General features: G+C 35.7%; 1 protein-coding gene across 1 annotated transcript in view; it reads right to left on the bottom strand.

The window, feature by feature from the left end:
* Window positions 1-18,361, bottom strand: part of CCDC178 (coiled-coil domain containing 178) — a 158,379-nt gene that overhangs the window by 109,954 nt on the left and 30,064 nt on the right. The window contains 8 exon segments of the mRNA XM_061354916.1: window positions 5,073-5,232; window positions 6,832-6,977; window positions 10,798-10,827; window positions 10,829-10,912; window positions 11,131-11,188; window positions 14,215-14,317; window positions 14,320-14,377; window positions 17,264-17,319. Of these exon segments, the coding sequence (XP_061210900.1) occupies window positions 5,073-5,232; window positions 6,832-6,977; window positions 10,798-10,827; window positions 10,829-10,912; window positions 11,131-11,188; window positions 14,215-14,317; window positions 14,320-14,377; window positions 17,264-17,319 (695 nt within the window).

The following is an 18,361-nucleotide window of genomic DNA, read 5'->3' as shown; positions in this document are numbered from 1 at the left end:
CAATTGAAAGTGGTTTGCAATCTTTAAAAGTGCCTTTGTGTTTGTAGAAAGAATAATTAATAATTGTTTTAATTAAAACAAAAATAGTTTTTAAGCCATTACAACACTTTTCATTGATGCTGTTTAAAATACAGCAAGGGTTAATTTGCTTTTAATTATTATGCATATGGCTTGTTTTTAAATGAAGAAACTATCCTTTAACATTTCTATTAACCTTCCACTTTTACATCCCTTTGATTTTCACTCAGAGTATTGTTACTGTCATGGCACCCAACCTCTAGCTATGCACATTCCTCAGAAGGGAAGGTATATGACTTCCCTATGAGCCAATAAAACCAGTGGGATGGTTGTTCGGATAATACTGCCAGCACTTGCCACAGGACAGCGTGTAAGTCGATACTCTAAGACTACCCAGGAGCATGGAGTAAGATTCAAAAGTCTATCTTGTGACATGGAAGTCCCACATACCGGTGTAGCACACTGCTGGAAGCCACTGAGTCAACTAATTAAAGCCAGTTTTATAGCCAGACTATTTGTTATCCTTACAGTGCACACATACTAAATAGCCTAAAGGGAGCAACGGCTCTCTAGCTTTTAAAAAAATCCTCTTTTGTTATATATCTTCAAATGTAACTCTTGTGCTTACACAGATAGGGTGCTACAAAGTTCTTCAGTAACATTAATATTGATTAAGAACATTTTTTGAAAGTAAGAGATGGAAACTGCTCCAAACGTACTAGTGCAGCAATACCGAAAAGAATGACTAGTAGAAAAGATAACCTAAATAAATGGATGATAAAAGACACCCAGTGGTTTTTACCTAATACTCTATGATAAATAGACCCTTGGATCTAACTTTGGTTTTCCCTGTTTCTTAATTCAGCTTTCAGCAGTATATTATCATATTTCTAATACAACCCCTTCTGAAATATGCCAATTTGTAGGTCATGTCGTTAGATATATTCTCACTATCTGATAAACAAGACATCATAACTAGCTGTTCGAATCAGACATAGGTTTTCTGATACATCATTCCCCAGATGAAAAATGTTTTTTTGTGAAAAGAAATGCTTATAGAAACATGCCGATTCTCTTTAAAATAAAAATAAATAAAAAACAACAACAAAGCAAACCACCAAACAAGGCCAAAAAATCTAGTAAAATATTTGCAAACTAAACTTTTTAATAATAATAAATAATTCAAAGCTTATTTTAATCAAATTCCCTTTATATGTCTGAGCAATTTTCATTCAGTTTTACCTGAAACATTACTGAACATTTTAATTTTACAGTAAAATGCTAAAGAAATATCAGTTTATTACTGACTTTTTTCCAATATCACGCAGTGGTCAAATAATTTTTAGAAAATCTAGAAGCAGTATTGGGAGGTAAGGGTTTTTTAGTAGAAGACTAATGTTAATTACTAGAATTAGAAATTTATGGTATTGCTACTATTTCAAAGCAACAAGAAAGTCAAAGTATTAGCATATCTGTTAATTCTTTGAGTAACAACTTTTAAAGTGTTTAGCAAAAGCACAAGTCCGTATATACAGATCTCTGAATTTAAATATATTATGATGTGTTGAATAACAAATACTAATGAGGACAAATTTTCAGATTTCAAGATAGCTGTGGTCATTCAAAATGTCTTGCTCAGTCTTCAAAACCACAGTAATCGTTTTTACAGTTACTTTCATTGGAAGTACAATAATCACATTAGCAGCAGAAAATAACAGCAAACATGCTTGTTCTGAGGTTAAGAAAACAGGGCAGAACGTAATCCTCCCGAATGTGATCCAACACTCATTATAAACTGTTATGTCAAAGAATTCTTATCTGTGTGTTTTATACAGCACATATCAGCACTGAACCAAATGGCAATATGATAGTTTGGGGACTGTACCATCTCTGTAGAACATAAGGTAATGAGAAACCATAAGAGTAGTTACAAATAGCAGTGATAAAATATACCCATAAGGTATAACTTCATCTTTGTACATGTAAATTTCACCGCATTTAATAGCATGCACATTAGTAAAACAAAAGTCACACCTTGTATTTATGTGTTGTTACATTCTCCTGTGAGAAGACAGAATCTAGAAGGTCTGCAAATCAGTGACACAGTTCTTCAGCCAAATCACACATGCTGAGTGTTCTTTCAAGAGCCAGGCATGAAGATTCTTCAGCCTTGCATCTTATTCTGCCCTGATCGTTTATAGGCAGCTTCTATCCCCCAGAGCAATGCAAGAGTTGCCCCACAAAATTTCTTTCCATCTGGCTCTGTGCTCAAGCTGTTTCTTATGCAGATTCTCCTACATCGGGACCATTCTTCAACTCCGTTCCCTTTCACTTTTCAACTTCACTTCTCTTCATGATGCTGACAAGGGTCCCTAGCCTTTTTTTGTACTGCATGACACTTGCAACAAAGTAATGTAACTTTTTTGACTATGAAGACGGGCAGTTCTCATTCAGTATAGTATCCCACTAGAATTTCTTGACAGCCTAGATCAGAACCTCTTGAACCGCTGCCTGTACTCTGTACTCCAGAAGTTAATGCACTGTTCTTTTACTGATTTCTCCCCTTGGATGCTAAGGTTGTGAGGACAACTTTTCCAGCTACTCATCTCTCACCTTAAAAGTATGCTTAGTCTATTCCTATTGAATTACCTATCAGTTAATGATTGAATGGTCTCACCCAACTTCAGACTCAGAAAAGCAGAGACTGTGAAAACCGGTGTAACATGCAAGCTCCATTACTACTTCAATAAACCTCCAGATCCAGGGTGAAAAAAGCATCGTAACTATTGTACCACATTATCTGAAGTCAGGACTTTTACAGAAATTGTGCAATGGAAAATCAGAATTTAAACACTTTTACATTCAACCCTGATTGAAGAAGAAAATTTATCTTTATCACTCAATACCAAAGCAAGGTAGAGTATTTGAATTCTACTCTAAGAAGAACTTCCGAAAGCTGTCAAGTGACCTCTTCCAGAAGACACACTGATCATCCTAAAAGCCACAGTGTAACTCCCACAATTCACAACTAGCCTCCTTGAAGAGCTTGCTGTAAATCCTAGTTCCAATGCCTTCAAAACTTTCTACGCTCACTGGTACTAGGTCTTCTGCCCATTTCTGCTGGGAAACAAACTGAAGACCCTGTTGAATTTTTTCGATTGTCCATAAGGTACTGACAGAATATTTGGCTTTGCTAGTACTATTACCACCTTGATGTGAGGCAGAGAAAAAGAGAGCTTTCTGATGTAATACAAATTTTTATAACACGTTCTATTTTTCATTTATTAAGACAAAAAAATCAAATACGTCAGTGGGGCTGAGGATTTCCTAGACATGAATAAATGTCTATGGCTTTTATCTGTGTTTTCTATAAAAATAATGAAGAATGACATAAAAATGACTAGGTAATAACAACATGAGTATTCAAAGGTTGACAGCATGTGCCTCCATTCCAGCTATAGGTCTAGATGGAGAGTTGTTCTCACAGAGACTAGCAATGTGTACCAGTAAAGTCTCAAACAGGCTCTTAGGCATTCAGTGTAATATTTCTACTTACATTTAACCACCAAAAGCTTGGCAGAATCTCATAACTCAAATATTTGTTAATATAATTAAAAAAATACTGTTAAGAGCTCTGAAATTCATGCAATACCCATAACTCTATATGTAAAAGAGATGGAAGCAGAGACAAGACAGGAAGAAATGGAACACATTAAGAGAAATTAACCTTGATAACCTCAAGAAGGAGATAAGAAAGATACTTCACTAAATTATCCCTACAGCTGTTTTTTTGAAGTTAAGGTGAAGATGAGCGAGTCAACATACTGGCAAGTATTTTTACCTCAGAATTAATTTAACATGATGAAGGAGTCAAATACAGTATTTTGAAAGGACTACTATCCTTTTAAAAGTAATAATTTGGCAAGCTTTATTTTTAAAAGCCCATGTTCTTATTGTTGCCATTTTGCTTTCTTCCATACCCTGATCAGTATAGATTTTATGAAAACAAACAACAAAAACTAACACATTGAAAATAGGAAGTAAAAATGTATGCTAAAGAGAACATAACTGAGTATCTTACTTTGTCTAAACTACTCTGAGCTAAGAAAAGTATAAGATGGGCATAGACGTAAAGAACACAAGATTAAAAGTTAATATATTAATTATTTTTAACACAGCTACAATTGAAAAAAATCTTGATCTGGGAATGTCTCCCCAGTGGAGAAACACTTTAATGCTATCATTGTCATGTGAAAACAAACACAATTATATGTGAAGCATTAGGCAATTAATCCATTTTCTTAGGAGAAAAGTTCAAATATTAAGATAATACAGAAAATAAATTAAGTACTCACATGTGATTTCTCAGAAGATTTTGTGGTTACTACCACAGTGTATTTTATAACTGTATTTCAGATAGCTCTGATTTGTCAGTTATATTTGCATAGTCTCTGGCTCCCATCTGGCTGGTATCAACCACAACAACTAAGATCCAGGTGAGGGTCTTGTTAAGAGGCAGCTCCAAACATTTCAGAAACAGCTTTATCCAAAAGATTAAAGTTTTACTTCTGCTTTATCAAGCATCAGTTGATAGAGCAACTATCTTACTACTATCTTTTACTGCTGCTCTATCAAGAAGGTTGCATGCACTGAGCACTATTCTTGTACTTAAGTGATTAAAGAGGAATGGATATTTATTGATGTCAATCTTAAGTAAAAAATATCTGAGATTTATTTGTTACTGAGCACTTGAGGAAATAGAAAAAAAAAAGATTTTCAAGTTAGAAGAAATGAAAAAATGAATGAAAAATTAAAAGCCTCAAAGCAAATGAACAATTTTAAAATTTTCCTAGAATGACTTCCTTATCCACAGAAAGAACTCTATTACAGAAAAATATCATTTAATTGGAAATACTTGCACATGGACATGAAGACACTAATTATTTCAAACTTTTGATAAAACTGGTATCCTTCTAAGCCCTAAAAAGAGCCAGAACTAACCAAATAATAGTTTCACTTCTAACATAGAGAACCCAGCTCTGGTTAATACTCACTTCTGAATCTTCCATTTTTTTCTTTCTGATCTGTAGTAATTTTCCATATGTTTTTTCTTCCTGATTTAACTTTTTCTCATATTCTGCTAGCTTATCTTCAAGATGATTAAACACCATCTGAACATTTTTTTCCTTAATCATTACACCACTTGACATTCGTCTTTGAAAGAAAAAAAATAATTCTATGAAGTAATCAAGATCTTCTACTATATTATGCTTTAGTCTTAATTTACAGATTTCATTTTTAATTTTATAATAGTGCCTTCTTGCAAATAATAATACTTTTTATAAAAAAATATATGATGGAGCTTATCATGAATGTTTAGATCACTTCAAGACATTGCCTATCAATCCATATCTAATGTGTCTATTGAAATACATAATTCTCACTTTTTTAAAAAATAGTTTGCATGTCTAAAATAACTTTCTAAAGAATAGACTGGTTCACTCACACGTGTGAAGTATCTAGATGAATATGATATTCTGAGACACAGAATTAGTCCATAACCAGTGTTGTATTTGGTAACCACTCTTTTGTTATTTATGGGGACTGGAAGTGGGAGCTTCACACCTTTTGTGTAACATTTTGTTTCTGGAAGTTAAGAGGGTGGTTTTTTTTGGATGATTTTTAGACTCTAGAGTTATTTCTGTTAGGTGGAAGCTGTAACAGCATGTTCTCAAGACAAATGCAAAGTTTTCATTAGTGTCTGTTTTAGGTCTAGAAGTTGGACAATTTCCAAGAAAATTCCTTTCTGAAAGAGATGGACTTCATAGCTGTAAAAACAATTAATTATTGGAACTAACTTTCAGTACCACTTTGTATTGATATTATCCTTTTCTTTGACTATAACATGTCACTGATAGGAAACTACTGACTACTGGCTAAAGAACTGTGGAAAATGAGAAAAGATTTTCAGTCGTGGAAACGTGTCTTTCACACTTGAAGTTCAGTAAGTTCCATTGTACATTGGGTCCATTGATTCCAAATCATTCAGTTTGAATTGAGGGTTGGGAAAAAAACTCCACACATATCTAGTGCCACATATCCAGCTAAAAAAATTACACTGAAAAAAATATTTCCCTCCCCCTGTCAAGAATTTCATGGCGTAATCAAAGACCTTCCAACACCAACAGTACATAACTGAATGAGATCACAGAAAGGGATCTGTAGTATAATGATGCAAAGATGACTTTTTCACTATTTAGTCATCCTGTAGAATGCAACAATCCAAGCTGCTTTCTCTTTGACATTGCACAGCAGGTTCACCTTTACCCTTGAAGAGTAAGCCTGCTGTGCAATCAGCATATACAGCCCTCCAAGGCTTGCATGGCCTAGAAGGCAGCCTGCATTATCAGTTGAATAGAGCCCTTTGAGACTATCTTCTGGACTCATCAGTCACAGTAAGCGTAGGTCCACACTTCTTAAATCAGAAAAAAGAGTGTGTGGAATCATCCATTAATTAAGGATGCAACTGACCATGAATGTTATCAGATTTCCAAAAGCAATTCTGATGCCCGAAATTCAATTTGGGAGGCAGACAATTTATCATTAATATCTTCTAGAGATCCATTAAAACTACAAGCAGTGGTCAGACAAAAATACTTCCAAATATTGATGAAAAGTGAATTACATTTCCTAGAAATAATATTTTAAAATAATAAAACTATCTTTAGCAATAGTAATAAAGTTGAATTACTAAATCATTTTGGTAAAAGTAATAAACTATCCTTTAAAATTCATATACTAGATAGGTGTTACCGCAAATCAGCAAAAGGTTGCTCTATCTTTTCCATCTATACTTCTTTCATGTCACATAACTCATGTATTCCTTTAATTTTGTGTTTTAAATTTTCCACAGTATGAGAATTTTCAGCAATCTGACTGGATACAAATGAAAATTTTTCCTAGGATTCAAAAAAAACCCCAAACATAGCATGTTAAATAGGCAGGGCTAGATTTCCAAATTCTGGCGTTTAAGCACATGATTATGAGCAACAATTCATGAAATTTTTATATCCAAAGAAAGAGAACTTGTTTTAAAGGGGGCAGGAGAAGCTTTTAGTACAAATGGAAGAATTCCATTTCTGTAAGATCATGGTGTTTCACATGCAGCTATAGTTCTCCAACTTATTGCACAATTCTTCTACTATTTATCCACAAGCTTTTTTATGGCACTTGTATTTTTGCAGTTGCCTTTTTTTTTATTGATGTATGCAAGTTTGTAGGTCACCATCTTCATAAAATACATTTCTGTTCTTATTTTTGCTTTTATACATAAAAGTCTTGCAAATAAGCACTGACTTGCACAGCAAAAACTTTATTAATGATAAAGTAACAGCTTTTGCATATGATCTAAGTCTAGGCCTATTCATTTCAGTGTATGCAGAGTCAGTGTCTTAACCGGAAGTTTTTTCTGCTAGGCCACCAAAAATGGTACTTACAAAATATAATACTGGTTTAGGTAGATAGCTAAAAACTGAACTTTCAGGAAGAATCAGTATTTTTGTTTGCAATTCTGCAGGTAGAATATGGCTTACTCATCACGTCTGCAAACTGGCATTTTTCATTTAGTTCCCTACGGAAAGAGTTGTCCTCTTTTAGATGTCAAGTTTTTCATACCACAGTTGTCCTGAACTCCAGACACCAGAGGATTAAAACACAGAGAATGACTCCTGAACACCTGCCTACTTTCCTCAGCTACAAGTACACAACTCAAAAAACTGCTGAAAACATTTATATTAAAATGGTAATCACTAAACTTCCTATTCTACAGAATAAAGATTAAATTTCAGTGTCTTTTTCATACCTGTGACTGACAGTCATGGGACCCAAAAAACATAAAGATTCATGACACAAGCAAGCTCTACCTACAGGAACAGTATCTGGTAAACTAAGCTGCAGCTTCCCTACAATGAACAAGAGAAACGTAAAACACTGTAGCAGTTCAATAGTAATAAAGGGGTGGGAGTCTTCTATTTGGGTGGTATTTCTAAAGTAGTCTTGCTGCATTAGATTTTTTAACCCATACTAATGGGCTGTAAGCATCTATGTAAATGGATTAAATTAAGAGGGAGGAAAATACGTTTTGATTATTCTTATGTATACATATATACACATATAATTTAAGTGCACACGTGTATAAATACCACAAGACTTCACAGTTCAGTAGGCAAAGAATGCATCACAACAGATAAATAAAGATCAGTATTTTAAAAACTTCTTCTTTAGATTCTGCCCCACTTTTCCTGAAGCAGTAACTTGAAGCATCATCTACTGGTCTTCTCTTTTATGAAAGTGCTTCTTAGAGTTATGCCTAAAAGATAGCTATAACAAAAATGACGAATTAAAGCTTCTGTAACAGTTGTTAACACAGATATGAAGGTGTGCAAGGTACCTCAAGAACATGACTTTTTAAAGGCCTACAAACTTTGTAAAAGTGTAGGATGTATCTGTATAGAATTGATGAAATTTCAGGTTTCTTGCAGGAACACGGAATCATTAGACAGAAAATGAATATAAGGTAATCAATGCAAATTCCGATGCAACTGAATGGCCCATAGAGAGTCTCAAACCTCTAAGGAAAAATTGTATTAATTTTAGTTCTCACTACCAGGTGAACTTGGAGGAATGTGATAGCCTGTGATATACAGGCTGTCTGAATGATCTGTCTCAGCCTTAAACTTAACAAATAATGAAATTTGAGATGATCAAGATATCTGGGGCAGACATAAACGTACACAAAGAAGTCATAACATGATTTTTGCTGCAGAATCAGGTTCACATTTATAAGCTGTGTTAGAACAAAACTGTCGAAAAAGAATTTTGTCTCTTTCTTTAGGTCATCTTAACCAAGGCAGATAAAAGCTGAAAATGCTGGCTTCCAAGCATATGAAATGTTATCCACTGAGTCAGTGCAAGCTGGTACCTATTATAGAAGACATAGAATTTGCAATCAGGTTTTAGGGAAAAAAATAACCAACCAAAACCAAATGAAAGATGGTGAGATACTCTACATTCTGTGATCCAAATATCAATAGACTGGGTATCTGCTCCTTATAGGTTGCTGTACTGGACAACAGTATCTTGCCTAAACTGATTGAGTCCCTTGGCACTTGGTCATTCACTGTTCAACACATGAACAGTATTATTGATTCTTCTTAGTTGCTGAACAGGACTACTGGTGTGTTATGGGATAGAAATTTTATCCAAGTATCTAGTTTTTAGACATGCCAGCAGACTAAACTAAGTTGCTTCGACTTCAACAGTGGGACACAGGAACCTCCAGTGTAGGATCCTAAATTAGGTAAGCTATGAAGAACTGGGTGAATTGTTTGACCATTTGGAAGTTGAAGACTCTACTCCTTCATCAAGAATACTATGGAATAATAGCCATTTTTTCCATGACATCATTTAAGCGACTCACTGGACAAGCTTTAAACAAGCCAATGTCATGTGACAGCACTAAAATGTCTGATTATAACTTTACATAACTTCTCCTTAAAAAAAATCATGATTAACAGAATCATGTAGTATGACCTTACATGTCTAGAAATATGAGTAACTATTACAAATAAGACAGCCCATTTTATAAAGCCTCCCTTTTACAAAATGTTAATTGTTATGATCAAGGAACTGTATCAAGCTCTAAGAACACAGCATTTAATGTACCCAGGTATTGTTACCAGTTCAGAGCTCTATGTATCTCATAAAATAGGCTTTGTACATTGTGTTATTTCACTTAACCAGAACACTCCTCTAGTACTCCTCCAGAACACCAAATCAAATATTGCTCAAGTAACTAATGGATAGAGCTAGTTAGTTACTAGGAAAGGCAGCATTAAAAATAATAAAAAATACAGGAAATAAATGCACTGAAAACCACTGTAGAATTACTGATTATGATGTTGTACTCATCAGTCATTTTCACATGTTCTAAGATCTACTGGTAACCTGCAGTTTGGTAGATGATAAACTTTAAGAGAAAGGGATATAAAAACTGTCTTCCCTGCCAAACCCATCTGTATCAATGAGTTTCCCAGTGCTTAATTTAAGATTCTGTTATATGTGTAAACCTCAGTAGAGATTACTGGGCTCATAAAAGCTACTCTGAACAATATGAAAGCATTTCTTTCATTTTTTTAATCTATATGACTCATCTTCAATGCCATATCTAGCTTAAGTTTCTACAATATGCAAGGGAAAGAATAATAAAAATTAACTGAATCTTAGAAAGAAAATGTTTGTTTCTTCTAATGCTTATAACCATGTTTATACAAAGCACAGGGTTCAGTAGTGAAATTCAGTAATTCCCTTTGGTGGATTATAGAGTTTAGTAACTGATACAGCAGATATAAGCCATCATTTACAAAAAGATGCCATCTGCTGAGCAAACATGCAATCAGCAGGCACTTCCTATTATACTAGAATCTTTTTTGTCCTCTATTGATTTTCTCCATTGCATTTCTAAAGCCCCTCAAGCAATCTGAATCAGTGTAGCAAATGAAGAAAGCAAAGGACTCCTCAATGACCCCAGTATCAATTCTGCTTTGTACTTTACACTGTCTCAAGGCTATGGACCTCATAGGTTAGTTTGAGCAAGAGACAGAAAATAGTGCATACAATATATGTATGTAAATAGTTCCAAGGCAACTGTGTAGAAATGACAGCCTAACCTTTGAGATTAAACATACTTTAAAAAAGCCATACAAGCATTAAATTATTCGCCTGCCTACCATTTAATTGTTGCTGCATAACAGTTCTTTTTTTCTTTCAGTTGTTGTTCAGTTTGCTCCTGCTGCTTATCTAGCTCTTGTATTCTCTGATTCAAATAGGAGAGTTTCTGGAGAGTTTATGAGTAAACAGATATGTTAGTATTCAAAAGTTATTGTCCCACATTCTACAGAAACAAGAAAATGTATTAGTTACTAAATATTAAACAGTTACCTTTTCTTTTCCAAATCCATTTTTCTGTTATGTAGGTTTATGTACTCTCTGCTTTGAATGAAAAAATGCACATGTAAAATATAAAATATCTCTGCTGCTTCATAGAGTGTTTACCATAACACAGCAGGGAAAAATAGTCTTACTCCGCTCCCCACGTTTCTTTACTTTCTCTCTACCAAGGAAGATACAAATAAAATTCTGAAATCAAAATACAAATTTGGAATAGCTTCCATGGAGTTTGTATAAAGGGCAAAATAAATGTTTATAACTCATTATCACTAATTCCTGAAAAATATAGCTAAGGACAGCTAACAAGAGGAAGAAGAAGAAGGAAAGAATTAGCACCTCAATGTAAAGTTCTTGACTATGGCAGTAACTTTTTTCGCATCATTAGTGTGAGCACCAATTATTAAATGATAATTATTAATACATGTAACAAGGAAAACTTTACTTACTAAATATGCTTATATAACTGGTATAATAGTTACGTTATCCAAAGTTTATTCCATTCACACTATATAGCAAAGATTATTAAAATAGCCATTAATATTACCATTCCAAAAGTATCATTTAAACTTCTAATCAATGCGAAAGTTCTTCCTTGAAGTTACAATATCTTTTGCATATCATTCACACAGGAATCTGCTCGTTTAAACTCTGTTTCCAAGCTTTTAAAAGAGAAGTGAATACACAGCTATAGACCATGATGTATAACTTACACCACACCTCTCTAGATTTCCAGGAAACTAATGATGTGATCTTTGTCACATTGTTTCTACTTAGTTTTAGTTGGGGAAGGGCTAACAACATTAGTCACTGCCATTAATGTCTTGTTTTGAAAATACTATTAGCTGGTAGAGGAAGCTTTTTTTCCTAATTTTTCATTTTGACTTATTAAACCTGCATCAAAAATAAACTATCAGATAATCCATTATCTGAACTCAATTTATTCAACATCCTCCATCTCTCCTCCAAAAATGGTGAAGTACTGCTACACACAGACTATGTCATGAGCCCTTGAAATCCAGCATTCTCCAGAAAATACAGCCTTTCTCCAGCATTAAAAAACAAGAGAAGACAATCTCCCATGACAAGCTATTTACTAGTCGTCAAATAGCAGAGCAATGAACCTAAAGACTGATTCTGCAACAAAAACTTCTTTTCACTGAGGCAGTAGAAATTCTTTTATCCAGGCTTTGAGCAAAAATAAAAAATCCTACGTCTAAACTGAATAGGCTCAAAGTTGTTGATCTTACTTGATTGTAAAAATTGTTCCATAACAAGTATATGGCTTATTGAAAACTCTTTGACTTAATTCTGGGCACAAACCATCAATAGCTAGATTTGTCTCCTATTGATTTGGAAACAAAAATGAAGGCATTTTGCTCTTTCTTTTCTGGCATTAAGGTCTAGTAAAAATGCCCTCCTCTTTCAGACACTTAATAATTACTTCTTTCACAATGATTACTGTATTTTCATCCCTCATCCCTAAGATACTTATTTCCTTTGCCATAAACCAGAAAAAGAGGGAAGCTTCAAAGCTTCCCCAGACTGTAAAGCTGCTTGTACCAGTGAACAATTGACCACCTATTCATACACTGTGTGGCAGCTCACATTTGGAAGGACTTTTCTGCCAGGATTTGCACATATTTCATAGTGGAATACAGAACAAAGGCTTTGAGCAGTACACAAGGCTTAATTTAAGTGTAATGATAGAAGGACAGGCCCCAGTTTCAGTGTTGCTGGTTGGACAATTACCAGTGTGAAAGCCAAACTCTGTTTAACTTGTAATAAAAGACAGAAAACAATTTAAATTTTCCCCATGTTTCCAGTCATTTTCAGAGTCATTTCCCCCCAAAAAAGAAAAGTAATAAGAACCTGCTCAAGAAAAAGACATACAAAAAAGGATAAAACAAAGGTATGCAAATACTCTTAATTAAAGAATAATAATAATAAGAAGAAGAAACACACACACACACCCCCATGAAATATTACATCCCAAAGAGTTCTGAAAAAAAAGACTAAATGGTTCTGCTTGAGGGTTTTGCTTCAGTATAGGGGATAGACATTGCATCTTGCACTAAAATATGGTTGAGATTTTGAAGATTCCCACATCAATTGAAAACAGTAAGGTTTGTTTCTACAGATGTTGAGATGGTAGAGGGACATGCAACTGTTGGTATTGCTTAGGAGATGATTGTTTACCTACCTAAGGTCTCATGTTTGTAGGACTACTAGTCAACTGATCTACATACTGTCAGGTATTTTCCAAAACCATTTATCATTATAATACCTTGTTTTCAAACAGTAATTTAGTTAGGGAATATTGTCAACTTTTCCCTCTGTCTTCTATTACCACGGTTGTAGCACTCCACATAAGCGAAACATTCAAACATCTGAAAGATCACCGGATCTAAAAGAGGAAACTAATAACGAAAGAAATGGTTCTCAGGCGTCTAAGTTTAGTTTGTATTCCTATAACTCTTTTGAGAAGGTTATTTTTCTAAAAAAAATCCGCAAAGTTTCAAACTCAGGGAAGGTTAACACCACTAGCATACCCTGCAAATATGGGAATAGGGTACAAAGCCATCACTTTACAACTGGAGGAAAATGGCTTTTTGGTCATACTTTTAAGATGATAGTGGGGAGAACTAAAACATGTCATACTGTAGCAACAGTAATGCTCTACTAGCAGCAAAAGAAAGGCTCAGAAGAGTGTATTTAATTCAGTTCAAGTAGGTTAAGGGACTGTTTTTAACTCAAGAAACTTCTATTTCTTTTTCTTATTATACAAAACAGACCTTTCATGAGAGAAAGGAAAAGCATTTTTTATCAATATCATCCATACATCCACAATGTAGGGAAGTGAAGAAGGTCCCCACCATGCCATGGCTGGGGGTTTATATAATAGTTGTTCTCTTCAGCTTATAAGTAAGCAACATATAAAAGAAATAGGCTTCCTTTTTGTGAGAAAACAGATCACAGGAGTTAAAAGAAACAGAAAGATTTTTCTAATACAGTAAGAAAGGTCAAAATAAGGCTGGAATTATGTTGTTTTTTGTTACCTGGTATCATAGCACAACTGCACAGCTGCAAAATCCAACTCTTCTGAGCTATGGATTCCTGTTTCCTCTTGTAGTTTTTTCTAATAATGAAAAAAATTACACTAGTGAGTGGTCCAGAATCTACTACCTTTACCTCATGCTTGTCTTTAGATACATCTTTTTTTTTCTTTAATGTTTTTCTTCTACAGCAGCTACTTGACCACCAATCTCTTCTATCCTCTTCATATCTTCCTTAATTTTTTGAGTTTCTCTTTTTGTTTTTCCTCTAGCTCATCATATTCTGATTTAAACCTGTCCTGTTTATTAAAATACATGTAGAATTAGCTTTCAGTATTTCAAAAGAAGTAGAACATGAAAAAATTCAAATCTGAAAGAACATTTATACTCTAAGTAAACATCAAGAATAGAACAAAAGTTAACAAATACATCATAAGGTGATTAAAAATGTCTTCAAAATAAAGGAAAAGCTGACCATTAAATTGACACATATCAGAAGCCCATGAATACAAAATGACAAATAGCTAGCTAACATTAACATAGCAGAGCAGTCAGCAAGAGATATTAGGAAATGTAAAAACGACATTGAAGCAGACAATGGATTTACAGGACTATTTAAACAAATAGAAAAAAGATCCATAAAAAAGGAATTAAAATTCCAAATATTAAAATTGAAAATCTTTTCTGATGGGAAACATTATCACTTCAGGCATGTTCCTAATTATTTGTTTCTTTTTTTTTTTAATCAAATGAAAAAAAAAGAGAAGGGAAACACTGAAGAATGAAATAGAACAACCTTTGCAAAATAAATGAACACTCTTCAAGGTTGGGAAATACAAGATTCAGCATACACCCAGTCCAAACATCTCCCCTCAGCCAAAAGAAATAAAGAAAGATAGAGAAATATTATGCACTGTCATCTGTGCTCTTCAGAACAGTCAGGTCTTACATACACTTGCAATTTCTAACATCCAAAATTCACCATCACTTGAAATTAAATAATTATTTATCTGTGTAGCAAAGAGAATGCACAATACCTGATACTGAGACACACATGTACAGTGTCTATGTATATTTAAAGTGGAACACAGATGGCAACATTTTGAGTACCTTTCAGTTGTAGAAACAGAGTAGAATAAGCCATGAAGATTATGGGGAAGAGGGAAAGAAATAACCATACATGTGAATTACCCTTTTCAGAGTACTATGCTAGGTGGTAAATAACTCATTTTTCTTGTTTTGAATCATAGTCCACAAAAATAGTTATCTTTACCAGGAGTATTTCAAGTAGGAAATGCAGCATAATTTCTGAATTGGAGGTCATTGCTAGGCCACTCTCCATCATCTTTGGTAAGTCGTGGGAAACGGGAGAGGTGCCTGAGGATTGGAGGATGGCAAAAGTCACACCAGTCTATAAGAAGGGCAAGAAGGAGAACCCGGGTAATTATAGACCGGTCAGCCTTACCTCCGTCCCTGGAAAGGTGATGGAACAACTTATTCTTGACTCCATTTCTAGGCATATCAAGGATGAGGGGGTTGTTAAGAACAGCCAACATGGTTTTATGAGGGGGAAGTCATGTTTGACCAACCTTATAGCCTTCTATGAGGAAGTGACTAGGTGGAGGGATGATGGTAGAGCAGTAGATGTGGTTTTTCTTGATTTCAGTAAGGCATTTGATACTGTCTCCCACAGCATTCTCATAGATAAGCTAAGGAAGTGTGGGCTTAACGATCAGGTAGTGAGGTGGATCAAGAACTGGTTGGAAGGAAGAAGGCAGAGAGTTGTGGTCAATGGTGCAGAATCTAGCTGGAGGTCTGTGACTAGTGGAGTCCCTCAGGGGTTGGTGCTGGGATCAGTGGTGTTTAATATTTTCATCAACGACCTGGATGAGGGAACCGAGTGTATTCTCAGCAAGTTTGCTGATGACACTAAACTGGGAGGAGTGGCTGACACACCAGAAGGCTGTGCTGCCATTCAGCGAGACCTGGACAGGCTGGAGAGCTGGGCGGGGAGAAACTTGATGAAATTCAACAAGGACAAGTGTAGAGTTTTTCATCTGGGGAAGAACAACCCCATGTACCAGTACAGGTTGGGGACTGACCTGCTGGAAAGTAGCAAAGGAGAAAGGGACCTGGGGGTCCTGGTGGATAGGAGGATGAACATGAGCCAGCAATGTGCCCTTGTGGCCAAGAGGGCAAATGGCATCCTGGGGTGCATTAGAAAGGGTGTGGTTAGTAGGTCAAGAGAGGTTCTCCTCCCCCTCTGTTCTGCCTTGGTTAGGCCGCATCTGGAATATTGCATCCAGTTCTGGGCCCCTCAGTTCAAGAAGGACAGGGAACTGCTTGAAAGAGTCCAGCACAGAGCCACAAAGATGATTAAGGGAGTGGAACACCTCCCTTATGAGGAGAGGCTGAAGGAGCTGGGTCTCTTCAGCTTGGAGAAGAGGAGACTGAGGGGTGACCTCATCAGTGTTTACAAATATGTAACGGGTGGGTGTCAGGATGATGGTGCTAGGCTTTTTCCAGTGATATCCAGTGATAGGACAAGGGGCAATGGGTGTAAACTGGAGCATAGAAGGTTCCACGTTAACATCAGGAAGAACTTCTTTAGTGTGAGAGTGACAGAGCACTGGAACAGGTTGCCCAGGGGGGTTGTGGAGTCTCCCACATTGGAGATACTCAAGGCCCGCCTGGACAAGTTCCTGTGTGATGTACTCTAGGTTACCCTGCTCTTGCAGGGGGGTTGGACCAGATGATCTCTTGAGGTCCCTTCCAACCCTTGGGATTCTGTGATTCTGTGATTCTGTGAATTCCTGTAGAATGGCACACTATTAGGTTAAGTTACAGATAACGTTCCATGTGATGTTATGGTTAGTAGGCAGAATGGACAAGCTTCACGTAAAACCACTAACATTTCTGGATCTCTGTTGCTTTATACCCAGATGGCATTAGGTGATTCTATTTGGCTGTCTCAGTACAGAATCTCATCTAAACTGCTATACACTTTGGCAGTAGCTAGTTAATGATAGCTTTTGCACTTGAAACATCCTTTAACATCATCATAAGTTCTGTCAAGAAAAAAACTCTTGACAGCAAGGATATGAAGGTGGTCTAACCCATAAAAATGAGGTTTTGGAAGAAAAATGATAAAAATAGCTTTAGTTGAAACAGAACTTTAAAATCACCTTAAAAGAAGTATAAGGTGCATTCAAGAACCTCCTTATCTTGAAAAACACGTGAACTACAATGAAAAAGCAATTCTGAGCGTAAAAATTACTTTCCTTTAAGAAAGTGTTCTTTTGTTTCTGCCAGTAAAAAGAGTGGGCTAAAAGTGCCACTGAAGTTCTTTGGTTCTTTGCCAAGAAACAAGACAAAGAAAGAAGCTTTTTAGTTTCAAGAAATAATCAAAAAAGATCAGTACTGAATACCAGATAGGGACAGAGAAGTTTGGAAGTACCAAATCAATCCCATCATGCTGTGGCAAATCATGCTAGAGTCAGGCCCAGCCCTGCTCCTCCAGACTTATCTGCAGCAAAGCCTGAGAATCAGAGGGAATTTGTGCATCAACCACAAATACACGTGATAGGGAACCTGTGCACCACCTGGCTTAGAAGAGGAACATTCAACACTTTCTGCTAATGTCTGGGATGAACAGGAACTGCAAGATGTCTCTTAGGGCTTGTCTTTCTAGAAATGGGATACGTAGATACTAGATTCTGTTATTGAACAGTTGAAAGTGACAGAATGGAAGAGAACAAGCTTAACAAAAATAAAATGGGGATTGTGAAGCAAATAAAAATGGTTCAGACTTCTCTCTCAAACAAAAAGGAACAAAAAATCTCAGAAGGACTTCTAGTCATCACAGTAAATCGATCATTCAATTCTGAAGAAAAACAGCCTTTGACAGCTCTTGGAGTAAATCTCTCTTATCTAAGACCACTGCAGAAGGAGCCAGAGGTGGTTTCTGACTCAAGGACTTGCAGTAAAAGACTGCAATGCCTCCCTGCAGTTCTGGCTATATCCTCCCCTTGAGGAGAAAGGAGCAGCGGACACAATGTGTGATAAACTGACTGCAACCCTCATTCCTCATACCCCTGTGCTGCTGGGGTGCGATGGGAAGGAGATAGATAAAATTTAAAGTTGAGCCCAAGAAGGGAGGGGTGGCAGGAAGGTGTTTCTAAGATTTGTTTTTTTTTTTCTCATTATCCTACTCTGACTTGATTGGCAACAAATTAAACTTATTTCCCCAAGTCGAGTCTTTTTTGCCGTGACAGTAATTGGTG

This window comes from Neopsephotus bourkii, unplaced genomic scaffold (assembly GCF_033783945.1).
Source record: "Neopsephotus bourkii isolate Nb327-2 ecotype Australia unplaced genomic scaffold, CSIRO-AGI_Nbou_v1 NB_753, whole genome shotgun sequence".
NCBI lineage: Eukaryota > Metazoa > Chordata > Aves > Psittaciformes > Psittacidae > Neopsephotus > Neopsephotus bourkii.
The sequence above is the reverse complement of the archived record's forward strand: the minus strand, read 5'-3'. Positions and strand labels throughout refer to the sequence as shown.